Here is a 17,790-nt window from a genome sequence, read left to right on the forward strand (position 1 = left end):
GTCACTGCCAACTGGGGGGCCCACTATCTAATTCTGAAAGCAATGTATCTCTGGGGTAAACTTCCCCACAATAGCAGCTGGATGGATCTGGATCTGATCTTACAGCCTCTTAAGTAGACCTCCTATTGGAACATTCCATGTCAAATCAACCAGGGGTTCCAACCTCCAATTAAAAAAAAATCAGTTTGTTCAGGTTGAAGATGAATCAATATAATGGAGAAATCCCAAATATCAATGTCTGTATGAAGTTAGTCCAGTTAGTTAGTTTAAGGAGCCGGGGGGGGGGGGGGGGGGGGGTCATTTACACCTCACCTAAATTATAGAGCAAGTTAAGGAGTTTCATAAAGCTTCTTAGAAATGTTGTATACCTATTATTTTGTTTATGTGGACACATTTGTACTTGGTGTCCGGTCTGGAAAGGTTCTGGTCAGTTTGACACATTTCATAGTTTTCCCCTCAAATTGTAAACATCCACATCTAAAAAAAAAAATGACATCTTTCTGCCAGATGAAATCCAATGAAGGTGGATAACAAATATTAGTTGTATATTTTCCAAATTTGAAAATCAAAGTGTCAAATTTAACATATTTTAAACTATCAAAAATAAAATTATTCACATATAAAACACAATCATTCACATATACAACACAATCTGCTTTATATGAAATATGATGTATGGATATGAAGGAAAGAAAAACATAGTAAATGTTTGCCTCCCCAAGTGGAAGTGACGGCCATATTTTTTGGCACTTGGCTCATAGAATATTTGAGGGACATTTTCAGAAAGACTCAGCCTCTGGTCGATCTGGGTCTTAATATCTTCATTCTGTTCCTACCAAGTGGTAGTGGTGACTGGCTCATGCACTATCCCTCTGTTGGGGACACACAGATGCTGTTACAAGCTCACAAATCAAACAGCACTTACTGTTGGAGCTGCTGCCCTCTACTGGGCATCTGTGAATATGGAGGATTTCATGATGTGTTACAATATCTTGTTTGAAGTGTTAAAGTGAGTCACTTGTCTTATCAGACTTTTTTTTTATCTTAAGGTCATGTCGGCAGCAAAATAAATGAAATGCATATTTTATTGAAAGTATGTTGGGTGAGAAAGAAAAGCTTTGATTATGTAAACATTCATTCCAAACGATACAATTCTGTTCACAAAAAGTTTACTTTTTCTATGGCACACAGGTTAATGTAGGCTGTTACAACATAAACCTTCACAGAAGGAGAGGAAAGTGCTTATTGCATGCATCATCATGAATTAATAATACATTATCAAGCACCACATATTAAAGGCTCCAACAGAGAACAACCGAATCACAAAGAAGGAACTCAGGGTATTTAGTACTAGTTTCAAGTGACAGCCAGGTCTCACAGGGGTACACTACAGCCGTACAGCAAACCAGGTGACATTCATTGAGGTACAATGGTTAAATAGAAAAAAATAAACATATTACAGTGAATTGATATACCATGAACAACCACAAGAGGCAATTAAAACAACATGCGTCTCAAAGTCAATGTCATCTGAGAGGCCAGTTAGGGGAACATGCAGGGAGTGCCCATGGGGAAAAAAGACTAGGCACAGTAAGACTTGAATAATTTTAATATAAAGTAAAAATCTTTTTTTACTCCCTTATTCTGTACACAGAGGTTTTTCTATGTAGAAAGTTACAGGGCATCAGGCCTATAAAATATACTTTAATATAAATATACGAGCTATGTGTTTCTAATTATAAGATCTGTGTTATTTAGGATTATCTAAAAAGTGTTAAAAAATTACATAATAAAGTGCACAGACCACAGCTTATGTCAACAATAAAACATCCTAAATCTGTTAATTCCTTCACATTGTCAAATACCCCACACCACTATAGTTCAGTTCATGCATTCTATGAAGTGAATATAGAGATATTTTAATTTCTGTACTTAAACAATATTATCATTATTTCTTCTCAGAAAAACCTCAGGGAATAGCACTAATACAAAGACAATTTACCAAGAAAAACTAATCTGACATATCTGGGGTCAAACACAGAGATTGAAAATACATTTAATCAAAACAAACATACAATTTGACATATTATCCGTGAAATTGATTTCCTGCGCTCATATTCTCTAAATGATCATAGTAATGGCAACCATAGATTGCAAGATAGTAATAATATATTGTACTTGCGTGGAAGCAATGTTACGTACTACTGCTGTAAGATATGAAGACAACCTTAGGAGGACCACAAGGAACAAGGGTGGAAGAGGACATGGGAAATGTACTCAAAATGCAACAAAAAATATATATTTACAAAATGTCCTCAGGTAGCTTGTACAGAAATCTACAACCAAACTGCTAAGACAGAAAGAAAATGGCCTCATAAGCCTCATGGCCTAATCAGCAATGACTGAAGCGTTACCACCTTACAATGTCATTGCTATTTTCAGTTTTTATCAATCTTTAAATATCGGTCCAATGACTGATGTTCAAATATCCAACAAAATATGTGTATTACTATCTAAACTACTTGACAGCCACAGTCATTATCACCATGGAACTATTTTTATTATTATGATTATTATCATTGTTTTGTTTTATTTTGTTTTGTAACAACTACTTCTACTACCATTACTCATCATAGAACGAGATTAATAAATGACTGATAGGACATTACTTTTAGTCCAAATCTCACAACCCGCACAAAACACAACCCATAACAGATACATGAGTCGAGACCATACTCAATCGTAGACACTAACTTTCAGGATTTGTGATACTATACATGTGAGTCTACAAGCTAAAATGTTCATTGTGGTTTGTGCATATGAATGTTAATCAAATCAGTGGCTGTCCAAGCAATCAGGTTGGGTAATGTGCTACAATTCTACTGATGTACATGACTGATGATCTACAGCAGATTGGTCCAGTGAGCCACTGTATTTCTCCAAAGACCTGGAAACAGAGAGCATGCTATGAGATATGTATCTGTATGCAGTACACTATGGTAACTGGTGGCTTCTGGCACATGTTGACACTTCTCTCTTAGAAGATTAGGTAAATGCCATTAAATGTGGTATCTTTCAGCAAAGTCTCAGGTCTAAACTATCTTCTTTTTCTCTTACAAAGGTATACTCTGTTCTTGAGCACCATGTCACTCAAATAAAGAAGGTATTTTGGAAGCATCATTAGCCCAGGTTTTGGAGAGTTTACAGGCTACCTGTATAGGCTAGCTTTTGTCTGGTGTTTATAGAATGCATGTATGTCATGAAATGGCATGGCATGTCATTGGGACACCTACATTAGCTCTCAGGAGGAGGCACACATGAGCCCCGGCGTGAGCGGCACATGTTCTTCTGCAAGAGAAAAGAAAAGGCACCAGTCAGACATCCACTCAGCCTAGAGCGAAGCTAAACATACCAAATTAGATTAGATTAGATTAGATTCAACTTTATTGTCATTGCACAGAGTACAAGTACTGAGACAATGAAATGCAGTTTAGCATCCAACCAGAAGTGCAAAATAGCAATAAAAGTGCAGAGTATGTGCATATGTAAAGTGGAATAAGTGAATAAATAAGATATATACAGTAAGAGTTAGGTATGAAATATGAACAGAATTGGGACTAGAAGCAATTGAGGTAGTGTAGATAGATATGAAATATATAAAGTGCACTTGGCACTTGGCAAATGGCAGCGCATCAGAGTTCCCTGTGAGGTTCAGTGCGGGGTAAGGGCCACCATACCTTTTCATGAAGGCGGTGATGGAGACCTGGATCCGACAACCAGGGATGTCTAAGAGCCTCTGCAGCACCTATCCGCCAACTGGGAGCAAGATGAAAACACAAAGTGATGAAAACAAAATAGAATACTGATAATTACACTAACTCTTTAACATTACTGATCAGTCACACCAGAGAGAACATGAGGTACCCTTTGTTGATGAGAAGAAGTTTGGAGATGAAGTCCTTGGCCTCCTCTGATATGCCATTGAACTCGTCTTCCTCAAAGTTCCACTGGCACTGAAGAATGTTATTAAGAGTCTCACTGTCGTCGTCTCCAAGGAACGGGGACAGACCACTGAGGCTGGGAAAAAAAACATTCCAAGTGCATGGTCAAAAGTTTGAACACACCTTTAATTTTTTGGAGAAGTCTTTTCTTCACTTTTATTATTTTCTACATTGTAGATTTATCCTGAAGACATCTGAGCTACAAAATAACACATATGGAATGATGTTCTAAACAAAAAAAGTGGTATCTACCATGCATAAAATAATAAAAGTAAAAAAAATACTTCTCAAAAAATTAGAAGTTATGTCCAAACTTTTGACTGGTACTGTATCTGAAATGTGAGTTTGATGGTGTGTGTGTGTTTATGTCTGTGTTTCCGTGTGTACTACAGGATAATTGTGCAGGTCGACTTGTATTTCGTGAGCATATGTTAAGACACTTACAGCATGTACGTGATCACTCCCAGGCTCCACATGTCTGTGTTGAACGAGACAAACTCGTAGTTTATCACCTCGGGAGCCAAGAATTCAGGTGTGCCAAAATTCACTCGTAACTTCTCTCTGGGGTTATATCTGAAAGGGACAAAGTGAGGGAAACATTACAAACGGAGCAGAATCAATCAACATATAATTAAGCATTAAGTGTACATTTATTGTACAAAAAAAACTACAAACGATACATAATGTTTTTCGTTGGGTATATCCAAATCGGGGAGAATACATACTTCCTAGCAAGCCCAAAGTCAATGATCTTGATCTTGTTTGTGGCTCGGCTGACACAGAGAATGTTCTCAGGCTGAGAAAGGCAAATACAACCAGTGTCCATCATTACAAACATACTTCATTGATATACACTGGTTTGCAAAATGACGATGTCAACAAAATGAACAATAATTTCCAATCCAAGTATTTCAACATAAAGTAAATGTCCAGGGGAGGGAAAGCCTACCTTCAGATCCAGATGAAGGAAGTACATTTTGTGCATGTGGCGTAGTCCCTCACAGATCTGCCTGATGAACATCACTGTGTCCAGCTCTGTCAGAGTGTAGTTCTCATCAATGATCCTGTCAAACAGCTCACCACCATCCACACTGTTATCACACACACACACACACACACACACACACACACACACACACACACACACACACACACACACACACACACACACACACACACACACACACACACACACACACACACACACACACACACGTAATCATTAATTTCCATTAGATTGGTGACACCCATGACTGGCCATGGAATTCACTACATGAGTGAAAGGATACACATTTAACCTGGCAAATCTAAAATATATATACTAGAAATATTTGTTTTCATGTTTAGCCATTAGCATCTCTATCATCTTTACTTTTGGTTGGATAATAGGAGCACTTTTCAAAAGAAAAATCACTGGAGATTATTCAGGAGCCTGGGTTGTTATACGGCCTAGTGTCTGTCCGAATCTTTAAAACATTTTACAGTCTAAAAGAAACCAAAAAAAATAAACAATAGAAAATAATTAACTTACTATTCTAGGACAAGAATTATGTCATTCCTGGACTCATATGCAGCATAGAGCTGGATGAGATTGGCATGATCCAGCTGATTCATGACTTGAATCTCATTTTTCACAACGTCCTACAAAAAAAACACATACATACACACACACCATTGTCATCACTTGCTATCACTTCATCTACTATGTATCAACACACAACATGGCTGTAAGTCTACTACAGCAATGATAGCAAATGCTGTAAGTACAGACAAAGTCTTAACAGAGGCTTATCTATGGATGACACACATACATCTTCTCTATTTTCACCAATGGGCAACAGTTATTTAGTGACATGTTTTACCTTTTCTTTTGGACTTCGGGCTTTGATTATCTTGGCTGCTAGGGTGAGTCCAGAAGAATTCTCTATGCATTTGTGCACCTGACCAAACCGACCTCTGAAAGAACAATCAATAATTATATTGGACATCTCAGAATGTGGGATAAATGAGTCTCATTTTGTGGTATTTTCAAAGGTTATAAATAAAAGCAACCTTTTTGTATTCTCAACCACCTCCTGTAACAATATCCCTCTCCTACAATCGGGCCAAGTCCCTCTAGGGCAGTGGTTCTCAAACTGTGGTACGTGTACCACTGGTGGTACGCGGCTCCCTCTTGGTGGTACGCAGTTTTCCCCTTTTTTTTGACTTGGATATTAATCATTAAATATATAAAAAAAATCATTAAAACAACTAGATCCCTATAATTTAAGTTTGTTCTTTATCTGAGCCATGCTTATTCTCCTGAACAGGAATTATAGTGAGGTAATAACACTTAGTGCCTAACGTGCGGCATGCTACCGAAGGTCAATGATAGTTACAATGGTGGTACTCAAATATATATATAATATATACAATGGTGGTACTCAAATATATATACTCAAGGTACAGCCAAATATTTTCTGAGGTGGTACTCGCGGTGAAATGTTTGAGAACCACTGCTCTAGGGTAACCAGCTAACCTCTGAGGGTCATTAGTTGTGACATGAAGTTTCAAAATCTTAAACCTTCTTCTTAGTGGTGACATCAAATCTATATCTTCCCGTATATTCACCCCGCTATTGCATAAAAATTGGTCTTGTGTAGTGTATCAGTGGCGAATGGTAAAAGCCCTCCTGTCTCAACTGAGGCAGAATGCCTCGCCCCCCTATTTCATTAACAAGTAGAGGCGTCTCTTTGTAGCAGTGGATTAACACTTAGTGATTAGCTTCCATCTGGCAAGTGGGTACAGTTACACATACCCTGAAAGCTTGAGGTAAAAATAACCACCTGACTCTGGAGCTATGAATCAAGAGAGGGTAGAGTTGTTCCATGAGGGGGAGGGGGTGGTTATGCAATTAGTCTTTGGGTGGATTAAAAAGCAGTCTGTCTTCTTTCACACTGTCACACATACACTCTGTTCTGTGGGTGGGGTTCCAAGAAAAAAAAGGAAGATACTCACCCTCCAAGAATTTCTTGTCTGTTGATGCTATAGAAGTTGTTGATCTGGTTTGGCTTTGCAGACACAATCCGGTGACCAAAAGGAGCAGGTGGTGGCGGCTTGGAGTCTGTGGGTGAGGGCAGAGAGAGTAAGTTGGATATGGTGTTTAAAGAGCAGAGGGGAGGAAGAAAGAGAAAAATAGAGTGGGAGAGAGAGAGAGAGGTGACAATGTGAACTAGCTAAGGCAACTAAAACACAGTGTTACAATTTGCATAACCAAGTTAGTGTCTCATTGTGACACACTGATGAACAGATGAAATGAGACGAACAGCATGAGGCCTACACTGGCTCTCATTAAGAAGAGTGTTCCTTTCAGGGAAGTTATTATACAGCCCGTGTGAACAATGATCCAAGATTTAAAACACACACACACACACACACACACACACACGCAAACACACACACACACACACACACACACACACACACACATACACACACACATACACTCACACACTTTCTCACACACACACACACACACAGACACACACACACACACACAGACACACACACACACAGGTCCAAGAAACATTAATTTCCATTAGATTGGTGACACCCATGACTGGCCATGGAATTCCCTACATAAGTGGAGGGGGGTGACGAAGGCTTACCAAAAAAGAACTGAAATTCTTCAGTGTCATCTTCGTCGCTGTCTTCTGGTTTCTGCCTCTTGAAGTTCACCTCAAACTCTACTCCGTCTGCTTTGAAGTAGCCACGCAGGTCTTCCTCCTCTTGCTCTGCCGGCTCCCCTTCCTTCCCCTCCTCAACCCGACTCTTCTTGTGGTCCTCTGCCTCCTGGTCCTCCTCTGGGCCTCTCCGCTTGGTGCTGATGCTGACTTCATCTGCCTGCTCCAGCACTACCTCCTCAGAGCTTGGAAAGATTTAAATATGCATTAACACAAATGCTTGAGAACAGAGAGTGGACTGGGCATCTGAAATTCAGGAAGAGAGTTACCTCTGCAAAGCGACAGGCTCAGCAGGAGCGTCACCACTGTCAGTCTGAGGTGACGGCTCCCTTTGCGGTTCTTCAGGCTCCAGGACACCTTCATCAAGCGTTGCTTTGTCCTGCTCCTTCTCCACCATAAGCTCCTCCTCCACTTTCACCTCATCTTCAGGTGCCCCTGTGATCTCCTCCTCAGCCTCCTCCTTTGCAACCTCTGGGATCACCTCCTCCATCTTTTCCTCCTCCGTTGCCTCTTTCACCTCCTGGGGCACATCTTCAGTTTCCTTCTCCTCTTCTGACACTTTCTCCTGCTCAGCCACAGGTGGCTTGGGCACCTCCAGGATGAAGTCCACTGTGCTTGGTGGCAGAGGCACCTCCACCACTGTTCCAACCTCCAGGTGCAAGGTTGCCAGGATACCTGACCGTTCTGCATTCTCTCTGTTCAGTTTCTGGACCTCTTCAAGCAGTAGTGCCTGCTTCCTCACAGAAATGGTGTCTGCCATGGAAATATAATTAGGTCATTAATTCAGCATGAATGTATAAAGAATCACCAAAACATTCTGACATATCTATTGTCATTCAGCATTTTAATATTAGAATTGTCCTTAATATTCTGTATTACACAGGTAGAACTAATGAGCTTATAAGCACCTATATCTTCAATATTGGGCAAGGGTGGCATCATATTGGCAAGGGTGGCATCATATTGACTGTCTTGAGACCATTGTGACAAAAGCCTGTACTAGTACGCATATTCAAACTGACTATTTGTTTGGCTGTTAGGTGTCTTGTAAACAATGACCAGATACATTTTTCACTCTCTCATACCTTGACTTTCTGGAGGCTTCTTCTTCTTCTGTGTTTTCTGATCCTTTAGGCTCAAATGGGATTTCTCTTTTCCATCTTTGCCTTTATGATCTTTCAACTTCAAGATAAAGAAACACAAAGAAAGTGAGAAGATGTACTATAAAGACTTGATTAGCCAATAGTATCTGGATTAAGCTACAGGATTTTATCAAATCAGCTAATGGTTTAATCAAGTGCTTGAAAACGCATGGTTCACAAATTATTAATTTCACAACAACAATGTATGTTTGGGCTGGGTGATATGACCTCAGATTATTTGAATATTTCAAGGTTACCTCACTAATAATGAACTATTATTTCCAACCATAATTGTTGAATAGTCTGTAAATAGTCTGAAAGTAATTGTATAGGTTGATTTATGTTTCAGTAGTTTACTAATCTGCTTCTTATTGCAAAGATATTCAGTCCAAAAAAGTTGAAAGTGGATACTGGTTACATATTGGTAAAACTGACAACTGACATTTTGTAGTTTAGTAATCTGCTACCTTTTTCAGTATTACCGAAATGACAATTGTTGCAATAGATGGTTCAAGTTTCAGGACGTGAACATGACAATGTACCAAACATATTACTAGAAGCAAAATGAAGACTAAATGAAGACGATTGCCTGCACACATCTGCACATCGCCCAGCCCAAGTAAGTATGCAGTGGACAATAGCAATTAACCTACAAAGTCTCCATATTTGCGTGAAAAAAGCGTATGTTTTGGTCCGTGGAGCCTAGACTTGTGTGTTGACTCCGAGATGCTCACTTCCCATGCTGTGCTTGTGTCTTGAGTCTCTTTAGTGGCTTTAGTAGAGGTAGCTTTCTATTAAAAACACAAACAAATGGCAATTTGTAACAGACAAACATGCACATGGGATGGATGTGTTACATGTTAACAGTTAGAGCTGAAGCATTTAAAGTGCTTACTCACACATACTTTGAATGATGGGACAAATGACGAATTAGTGACAAGATGACAAAACACACATTTGAAGTTGTTAGTTCCTCAAAGAAGATAATTTTAAGATGGAGGATAGCAAAAAAAAAATGAGTGTGCCAAACTGAGTTTCACAAGCTGATGTACACAGACAGGTTCACAGATGGCATGCTGTTGATGGTTCATCATGGATGAATGGGCTCTGCTGATGATGTGAATTTATAGCCAACCCTATAGATGCTATGGAATCCGATGCCAACCCTGCTTGGAAAATGTGTCCCTATTCACGCTCTGTTTGTTCCAAATGGAGACAGCTCTAGTAAACAGTCCATTTAGGACCAAAGCGATATGCATCGGGCACCTCCCGTGTGGCCACCAAGGCCTTCTCACATTCACTGAGCTGTATTGTGAGGCAGTGGCCTTTCCATGCTGAGGTAGGAAGGATATTTCAAGCGCAAGGTGTCCATATCGACGGTTGTTTTTTGAAGGACAAATGGTGAGCAGAAAGAAAGAGGCGGGGGGTTGTGTGACGCCAGTTGGCAGGCAGACCTCTCACAGCTCTGGGAGGCTGTGCGGCAACAGACACGGTCCGACGCGAGACCTGACGACAACAGGCTTTCTTGAACATTTGGGGCATGCTTCTGCTAATCATCACTGTGATGAAGTATGAACCGTTAAATAGTCCAAGCCACAGAAGTCAAAACTGTCACACTTTCAACCACTTGAATCTTATCATACATTACTTTTTATCATAGATATGTTAACAACACACTTCTTCTGTAGATTTCCTCTGTCCTATTCATAGCATGTACCCCATTCCAGAGCAAGCTGGTAACAGAAGGTGATGACGAGTGGAGTTGAGCTACCAGTAAACCCTACTGAATTGTGCCCAGATGAAGGGCATTGAGTATGAATGACCCCACACCACAACTGCCAAAATACTGATCACCTCATAGGCATTGTATGCAATGGCCTTTCTGTCAGTCTGAGGTTCAGTGAGATTCTGTTGGGATGAACAGCTCTAAAACTGGGTGGACTGACTTTAGGTGAAGGTTTAACTGAGGAGTGCATACAATTTAAAAGGGTATTGGGAGAAGTTGTCTGGTCGCAGTAGTATTCACAACAGGGATCTGCGACTGAGAATGAATCAAAATCTGGAGACTGAAGAGTTGTCTGAGTTGTAAAACATAGATCAGTATTTAGGTTAATACAGAGACACTGCCTTAAGTTAGATGGCATTGAAAAGCCATTTTAACACCACTTGCGCCAAGATTGCCCACCTAGTACCTATTTTAAGCTGCTCAGATGCGAGCCACTAGAGTACACACTGTAACATTAGCATGCAGCAGACGGCAGTGACATTTTACAACACAGTATAAATCATTAGCTGTTAGACACTGAAACCATGGTGACACTCATTATTCAAGTTGCGTAAAGTTCTGTTTAGATGTGGGAGTTCAAATGCTGCCAATGAGTAGAAGTCCTTGCAGGAAGATCAGTTTGTTTGTTTTCAATCACTCCAAAAGATGAGGAAAATGGGGATAGAGAATTAAGATGTGAAGAGAAAGCAGGAGACACAAACAGAGAGAGTGTACAAGGGACAGACAGAAAGCCTGACTCATTAATATCTCCAGACAATTTTGAGGGAGTTCAGGCTCCCCAATTCCAGCATGTCACAAGCTCCAAAGACGCAGCACTCCCAAAAACCGTCTTTCTAGGTTCCAGTGCTCGTCCTCAGACTGGATCATTCATGCCTTTAAGAGGGCTCTGGGGGTTTTTCTGTGGAGACCAGATGCCTCAGTGATGACCCTATTTAAAGGAGGATGTGTGAAACTGGGGGCAAAGGTCTTAAGCATGTTTGGAATGCTTCTGTCAAAAGGGTTTGCTGTAGTGCAAAGTCATGTTAGCAGTGTCACCCTTTCAAATGAGTGGGCATGTGGTTACCAACCATGTTCACTTTCAAAGGTCTTGATATTTAGACTGTAGTGTCCATGAAGTAAATTGCCGTGACTCGAAAACATGAAATATGCCTCCGTTTCACCAGTCAGAATATCATGTTAACATGGACAGATGATTCTGGAGCTTTATCTACCAGTGAAGGCATTCCTTACATGGAACCTCAAAGGTAATATATACCCAGTAATACATTATGGAAATGTTGGGTCAGCAGTATATTCCATCTGAGGCTGACAGGACCAATCCACGGTCACATGTTTTGAAAGGTGAGAGGTATGCAATAGTGACTTTGATATGCCATGACATGCTGCCTTGCTTTAGATGTTAATGGAAACACTGAATGAAAACAGTGCAGTGTTTACTCTTACTCTTAAGGCTGTCTCCATTTCAGGTATGGCAGCACCATCGTTAGCCTAGTGGTTGCTTTGCTTTTCAAAGTATTTTCAAGAGTATTTAATGGACAGCCTAATGATTTGAAAGATATCCTGTCTTTCCACTCTTCAGCCGAGGGATTCATGAAACAAAATAAAAAAAGACTAAAACCCCCTCTAAGACGTTGTGAAAGTGGCCACAGTTAAGCTGTTACAGGAAGCATCACATCAAGCTAGTAAAACTCCCTATTCATAGTGAAGATACTCCAATCTTACACAGAGCTCAAGGTTACAATGTTCACCACTGTCACCAACTTTCACCCTCATTCTGGAATGTTTCAAAGAGAGTGCTGGCAGAAATGGGCATCATTTTATCGAAAACAAACACAGAAATCTCTTAACAGTGAGACAGATGAGCACTTACAGCTCCCTTGTGAGAAGAACATGCTGTTTTCGCTGCCTGACTCACCTTGTCAGCCTTCTTAGTGGAGGTGGCCTGTTTGCTCTTGCTTTCCTTGCATTTGGGGACGGGAGTGGAGATCACTTTGTTCTTGCGCGCTGCCGGCTTTTTGAACATGACCTCCATAATTTTGGACTTCTTCACCGTCTCACCGATAACACTGATCACTTGTTGGATGCTAAGCACCAGCTTTTCCATCCCCTCCAGCTTCTGGGTCTGCTGCTCCGACCTCTGGCTCACCACCGACATGATGCTGCTCATCTCCTGGCACATCTCCTTCATGGCTGGCACCTGAGATTGGACTCGTGGTGGAGGAGGCAAGTGGATCTCCTCTTTGTCCACCTTCAGAGTCTCGACATCCTTCTCAATGCCATCGATGTCCTGAGACATGCCATCCAGCCGGCTGAGGACTTTCTCCTGAATGGTGATGAGATGGTCCATTTTACCGCTCAAGGACTCAATCCGGGCCTGGATAAAGTCAATGCCCTTGTCGGCTTTGGTGGAACTCATGGTGATGGCTGACGGATCACAAGTATCAAACTGTCGAAAGTGTGACAACGAAAAAAACTTGACAAATGTCCGCAGTAAACGACGGACACACCTCCTGGACAACTGCCGCCAGCTCTATGTATTCACAAAATCCAACTCCAAATGGTGGTTTAAGATCCAGATAAAGAATGTATATGTTTCCTGTCGCACAACAAGCTCCTCTTTCTTTCTCCCTCCATTTAATAGTCCTGCACCTCTCCAAAGGGGAGATGGCATTAAGAATAGAAGAGGCCGGCCTCCCTAAATGTAACTGGGGGCCCCTGCGTCAGCACAGGAATGGCAGAGGCGGTGGGAAGGGGGGTTTGGCAGGCGAGTTTGCGTGACATATGAGACACCTCAAATGCTAACCCCATGGCAGACACCCACCGGCCAGGTGTCAAAGGGTCTTGGTGACACACACACACACACACACACACACACACACACACACACAGTTTCCAATAAAGTTCATTATATGTAACTATGGAAAAAGAAACCTAAGAGTGACGCAGGCTTCTCTGAACATGCAACCTTATATTGAAGGAGTACTAACAGTAAACATTCTTACAGAAGTTCTGCTGGCATGTCTCCTGGCTGCATAGTGTTTTTTTCATCTGGAAAGGAACAAACAGGTGCTGATATGTTGGGGAAAGGACTGTAGAGGAAAGGTCAACAAGTTCTTAAATAATAATTCATCTTTGATATGTCCAGGTCTGCTCAAAATATCAAACAACTACCACCAATGAGGAACTTGGAAACAGCTGCAGCTACAGAGCAAAGGATTGCCTGTCAACAGACAGAAAGGCCGTCACAGACAGGACACTGAACCAAATAACCTCCCGATATTTGTGTCCTCTCTGTGATTGTGGACTGCCACCTTGCTGTAGAAATCCCCTCACTGTCACGTGTACTTGCTGCACCCGGTTATGACACAGGGAAACTAGTTCCACTCAATACCTTATCGACCCGGCCAAGGATCTTTAAGCTCTCGGCAGAAACTTGAGAAAGATGACAGCGATGATTTATTTGGTGTCACACTACTTACAAACACATTCACTGAAATCCCTAGTAGAAGCTAGCTCATCTGCAGTTAAGACAGTTACGGATCAATTTTAACTTAGCTCCTGAAATTTGAGCTGTGGCACTCTTCACAGAACCATGTTAATATGCTTCACTTGACATAGAAGGCCACTGTGACATGTGCAGTTCTAATCAGCACAACCCTCAGATGCAAACTGCATACAAACAGACAGCCGCTGAAACACAATCAGGCTAATACATAATACATACTGTACATACATACATAATAGTATGTGTCTGAGAGTGTGTAGGCATACGAGTGCCTGTGTGTAGTTGTGTGTTTGTTTGCGTAGAATATCACCGTTCCTCTTCTCCTCAATGATTTCTTAAAATCCATCTCTACTGTTTGTATGGTCCGGCCTTGCTGTGCCCCCAAGTAAAGCCGAGGCCATCTTGAAATATGTCGTTGACAAAGGGGCCAGTGCTTGCAACCTGAGCCGCGACCACTTGGCCAAGAATAGCACAGGACTCTGCACACTCTTACTGATCTAAGCCAAGTACCATTGGTCACGTGAGACGGTGAGGTGCCACAGCCACAGCAAGGGGTGCTCCCTGCTCAATTCGTGGTCCACTGCTAACCTCTCTCACATCCATGAAGAAAACCTAACCAAAAAAATGGAGTAAAAAAGGCTGGATTTGTTCCCTTTTTTTAAGCGATGCCAGGAAGTGAAGTGACAGGTGACTCAGTCAAGGTATCGTGACACATGGGACAGAGACGAGGAGTTTACTGACAGGGCGATCCGTCACACCTGTCCCCGGACGCCAGCAGATGAGAGAGCAGCAATGTGGACAATGCAGGTCATTCCATTCTGCCCGTGTCACTTTGGAACACACACAGTTGCAATATACAGTACATGTCAGTTCTTTCAGGGGTTGGAAAGCCAGATAAGCTGTCTTTGTCACACAGAAAATGGAAAGTACAATATGTGCCCTGCCATGGTATAAATACTGGATATGGTGTGAATTTCGTAAATATTTGTGCTTTTAAATTATTATAAATATTAGGGGTGGGAATCTCTTGGCACCTAACGATTCGATTCGATTCCGATTCAGAGGTCAAAGATTCGATTCTCAACCGATTATCGATTCTAAACCAATTATCGATTGTAAACCGATTATCGATTATCGATTCTAAACCGATTATCGATTATCAATTTTTAACCGATTATCGATTATCAATTCTAAACTGATAAAACGATTATCGATGCATTTTGACTTTTAAAACATTCAAGTCTAAAATCACTTCCTACTTTGTGTTTGAAAATTAAAGAAAATCAACAGATGAATTACCTCTATTTTTTTATTAGAGAAAAAGCTTTTCCTTGTCACAATTTTGACTTTCTATGAACAATGAAATAATCGATGCAGCTTGCATTTCAACATAAAATGGATGTGTAAAAAAATTATGAACATTTATGAATCGAGACAGAATCGTTTTAAAGAGAATCGAGAAAAATCGAATAATCTATTTTTTTCCCCACCCCTAATAAATATATTCATATTTATAACACAAAAGTACAGCGATGCCAGTATTTTCCTCAGCCTTGGTATTCATTAAATTATAACAGTACTTTGTATACACCATGACTTGTTTATACCTACGCCTACAGCTATAACTATGAAAAGTCCAAAGCTGGGCCATGTACCTTTAACACAGGGGTGGCTAACCAGTCCAGCTCAAAGAGCCACAACAAAACCCAACACCGTTTGGAAGAGCCACACTGTTACCCAGTGAAGCTTAATACCTAAGTAAAAGTACAAATACCCGGCAAAATATTTACTTAAGTAAAAGTAAAAGTGCTACATAAACAATCCTACTTAAGTAAAAGTCATAAATACTTACTTTTAAATTTAGTACACAACAAAACATGAGGCAAACACACATCTTGGCATACGCTAATATTAGCTAAAACCCACATTCATTTTATATCACTGGAGGTTTACAAGGAAACCTGAGCAATCACAGCCTGTGAGCATATACAAGACTTGCAGCCAGTCTTGGTATACAGCTTTCACCTGCCAAGTGGGCCCTTGTTGCCCGTCACAGCCACATAGTGCAATGACAGCCGTGAAAACCCTGTCCCCAGCTGACACCAAACACCAAACACACTGGAAGCACTTCTGCGCCTGAAGGAGGGAGCTGAGCTGACCACTGATTCCCCCATAAAATACAGGCACTGTTTCATCACCAACAGCACACCTCCCGGAGAGCACATTTAAAATCGATCAAAAGTAAGCAATTTATGAACGGATCAATCCACAAACTGAGCATAAAATATGACAAATCCTGCACAGCCAGACTGGTGCGTACAGCATACTGTAGCATGGATGTAGTTAAAGCCTAAAATATATATACTCTATGATCATACATGCTGGCCTTAGCATTCTAAAATGTCTGTATCTTGTCCTCCGTGGACTGTTACTATTGAAACCATAAGTGCTGATTGCTCAGAACACACTGTTCTTTGGCAAGCCTTGGGATTGTAGTTAGTTACAGATATGCACAGGAGGACTATCACTACAGAAATAGAAACAGTTCAGGGGGAGCCACTGGAAAGAATAAAACACCCGGGATGGGCCAGATTGATTTCAAGGTGCGGTCAGGGTGCTGTGTGTGTGCATGTGTGTGTGTGTGTGTGTGTGTGTGTGTGTGTGTGTGTGTGTGTGTGTGTGTGCGGTCAGGGTGCATTTGTCTTGAATTAATGTCCTTTCAGGTGCACGTCAAAAAAAAATTTTTTTTTGGTAGTTTTAGACAGAATTTTTAATTTGGCATACATGCCTGGCTCCCCTTACCTGTGCCAAAAGACACCCCCCCCCCACCCCATCTCCCAACCCCACCTCGCACAGCACCTTAATGGAACACTCTGTCCTCAGTTGGTCTGGGGTCGTGTGCCCCCGCGTTGTGTTCCGCCTATTTTCAGTGCCAATCCGGCTGCCAGGTCATGCCACTCTCCTGAGAACAAGAGAGGGGGCCTGTGCTGCACTACAGCCAGGAAACAAGACACGGCTGGCTGCATCTGCTCCTCTGGCTCCCCCACTCTTCCACCCGCCAGCAGCACTGCTGTGGCTCGGCTCCAGGGCTCCAGGCACAGAAAGCTAACATGCTGGATGCAGTAAAACAAACAGAGGGACAACTTGTTTACAGTCTTCCGAAGCAATGCTTAGGAGCAAACTACATTGCAAAACTACATTGACCATCATCATTTGGCTGCCAGCAGAGCCATGGATGTAGAGGATTGACTTCAAGTAATACTTCAGTTGAAAACCACGGATACAATGTATTATTATATCCTGCTAAAAGACTGTCCGGGTACAACGCTGTTGTGTCCTATTTAGCTACGAGAAACCTAATATATTAGACTGTGCCTGTGACGTCACAGGGGGCGGGTTGGGGCCTGGGGGGAGCGGTGTAGACATTCAACCTGTCCACATTCACTTGCAGACATCGAACAGCAGGTGGCACTGTGCCCCAAACCTTGAGAGGGTCCACGTCGCACAATATGATGGCATCACGTGGTGGCAAAGTGTAATATAGTAGTAGTTAGGAGGTTTGCTCAATAATGTCCCTTTGTTACAGAAGGGGAAAAAAAGATTTTGTCAAATGGAACAATTTTGCTTTGTGCCC

General features: G+C 41.5%; 1 protein-coding gene across 3 annotated transcripts; it reads right to left on the reverse strand.

Moving 5' to 3' along the window:
* Positions 1-1,067: 1,067 nt before the first annotated feature.
* Positions 1,068-17,490, reverse strand: mylk4a (myosin light chain kinase family, member 4a). 3 transcript variants are annotated; one of them, XM_080837197.1, is made up of 16 exons: positions 16,009-17,489; positions 12,567-14,986; positions 9,519-9,656; positions 8,809-8,905; positions 7,993-8,476; positions 7,649-7,908; positions 6,999-7,104; positions 5,864-5,957; positions 5,533-5,642; positions 4,951-5,092; positions 4,727-4,797; positions 4,446-4,574; positions 3,925-4,077; positions 3,738-3,816; positions 3,294-3,348; positions 1,068-2,947 (listed from the first exon to the last, which is right to left on the reverse strand). In XM_080837197.1, exons 2-15 carry the CDS (start codon positions 13,065-13,067, stop codon positions 3,295-3,297), a joined length of 2,418 nt encoding a protein of 805 aa, XP_080693323.1. In that variant the 5' UTR covers positions 13,068-14,986; positions 16,009-17,489; the 3' UTR covers positions 1,068-2,947; position 3,294. The 3 variants fall into 3 exon arrangements, with proteins under 3 accessions (XP_080693323.1, XP_080693324.1, XP_080693325.1); XM_080837198.1 differs by having other exon boundaries at positions 9,600-9,656; positions 12,567-17,490; XM_080837199.1 differs by lacking the exon at positions 9,519-9,656 and having other exon boundaries at positions 12,567-17,490.
* Between the last annotated feature and the right edge of the window lie 300 nt (positions 17,491-17,790).

This window comes from Sprattus sprattus (assembly GCF_963457725.1).
Source record: "Sprattus sprattus genome assembly, chromosome: 4".
Lineage (NCBI taxonomy): Eukaryota > Metazoa > Chordata > Actinopteri > Clupeiformes > Clupeidae > Sprattus > Sprattus sprattus.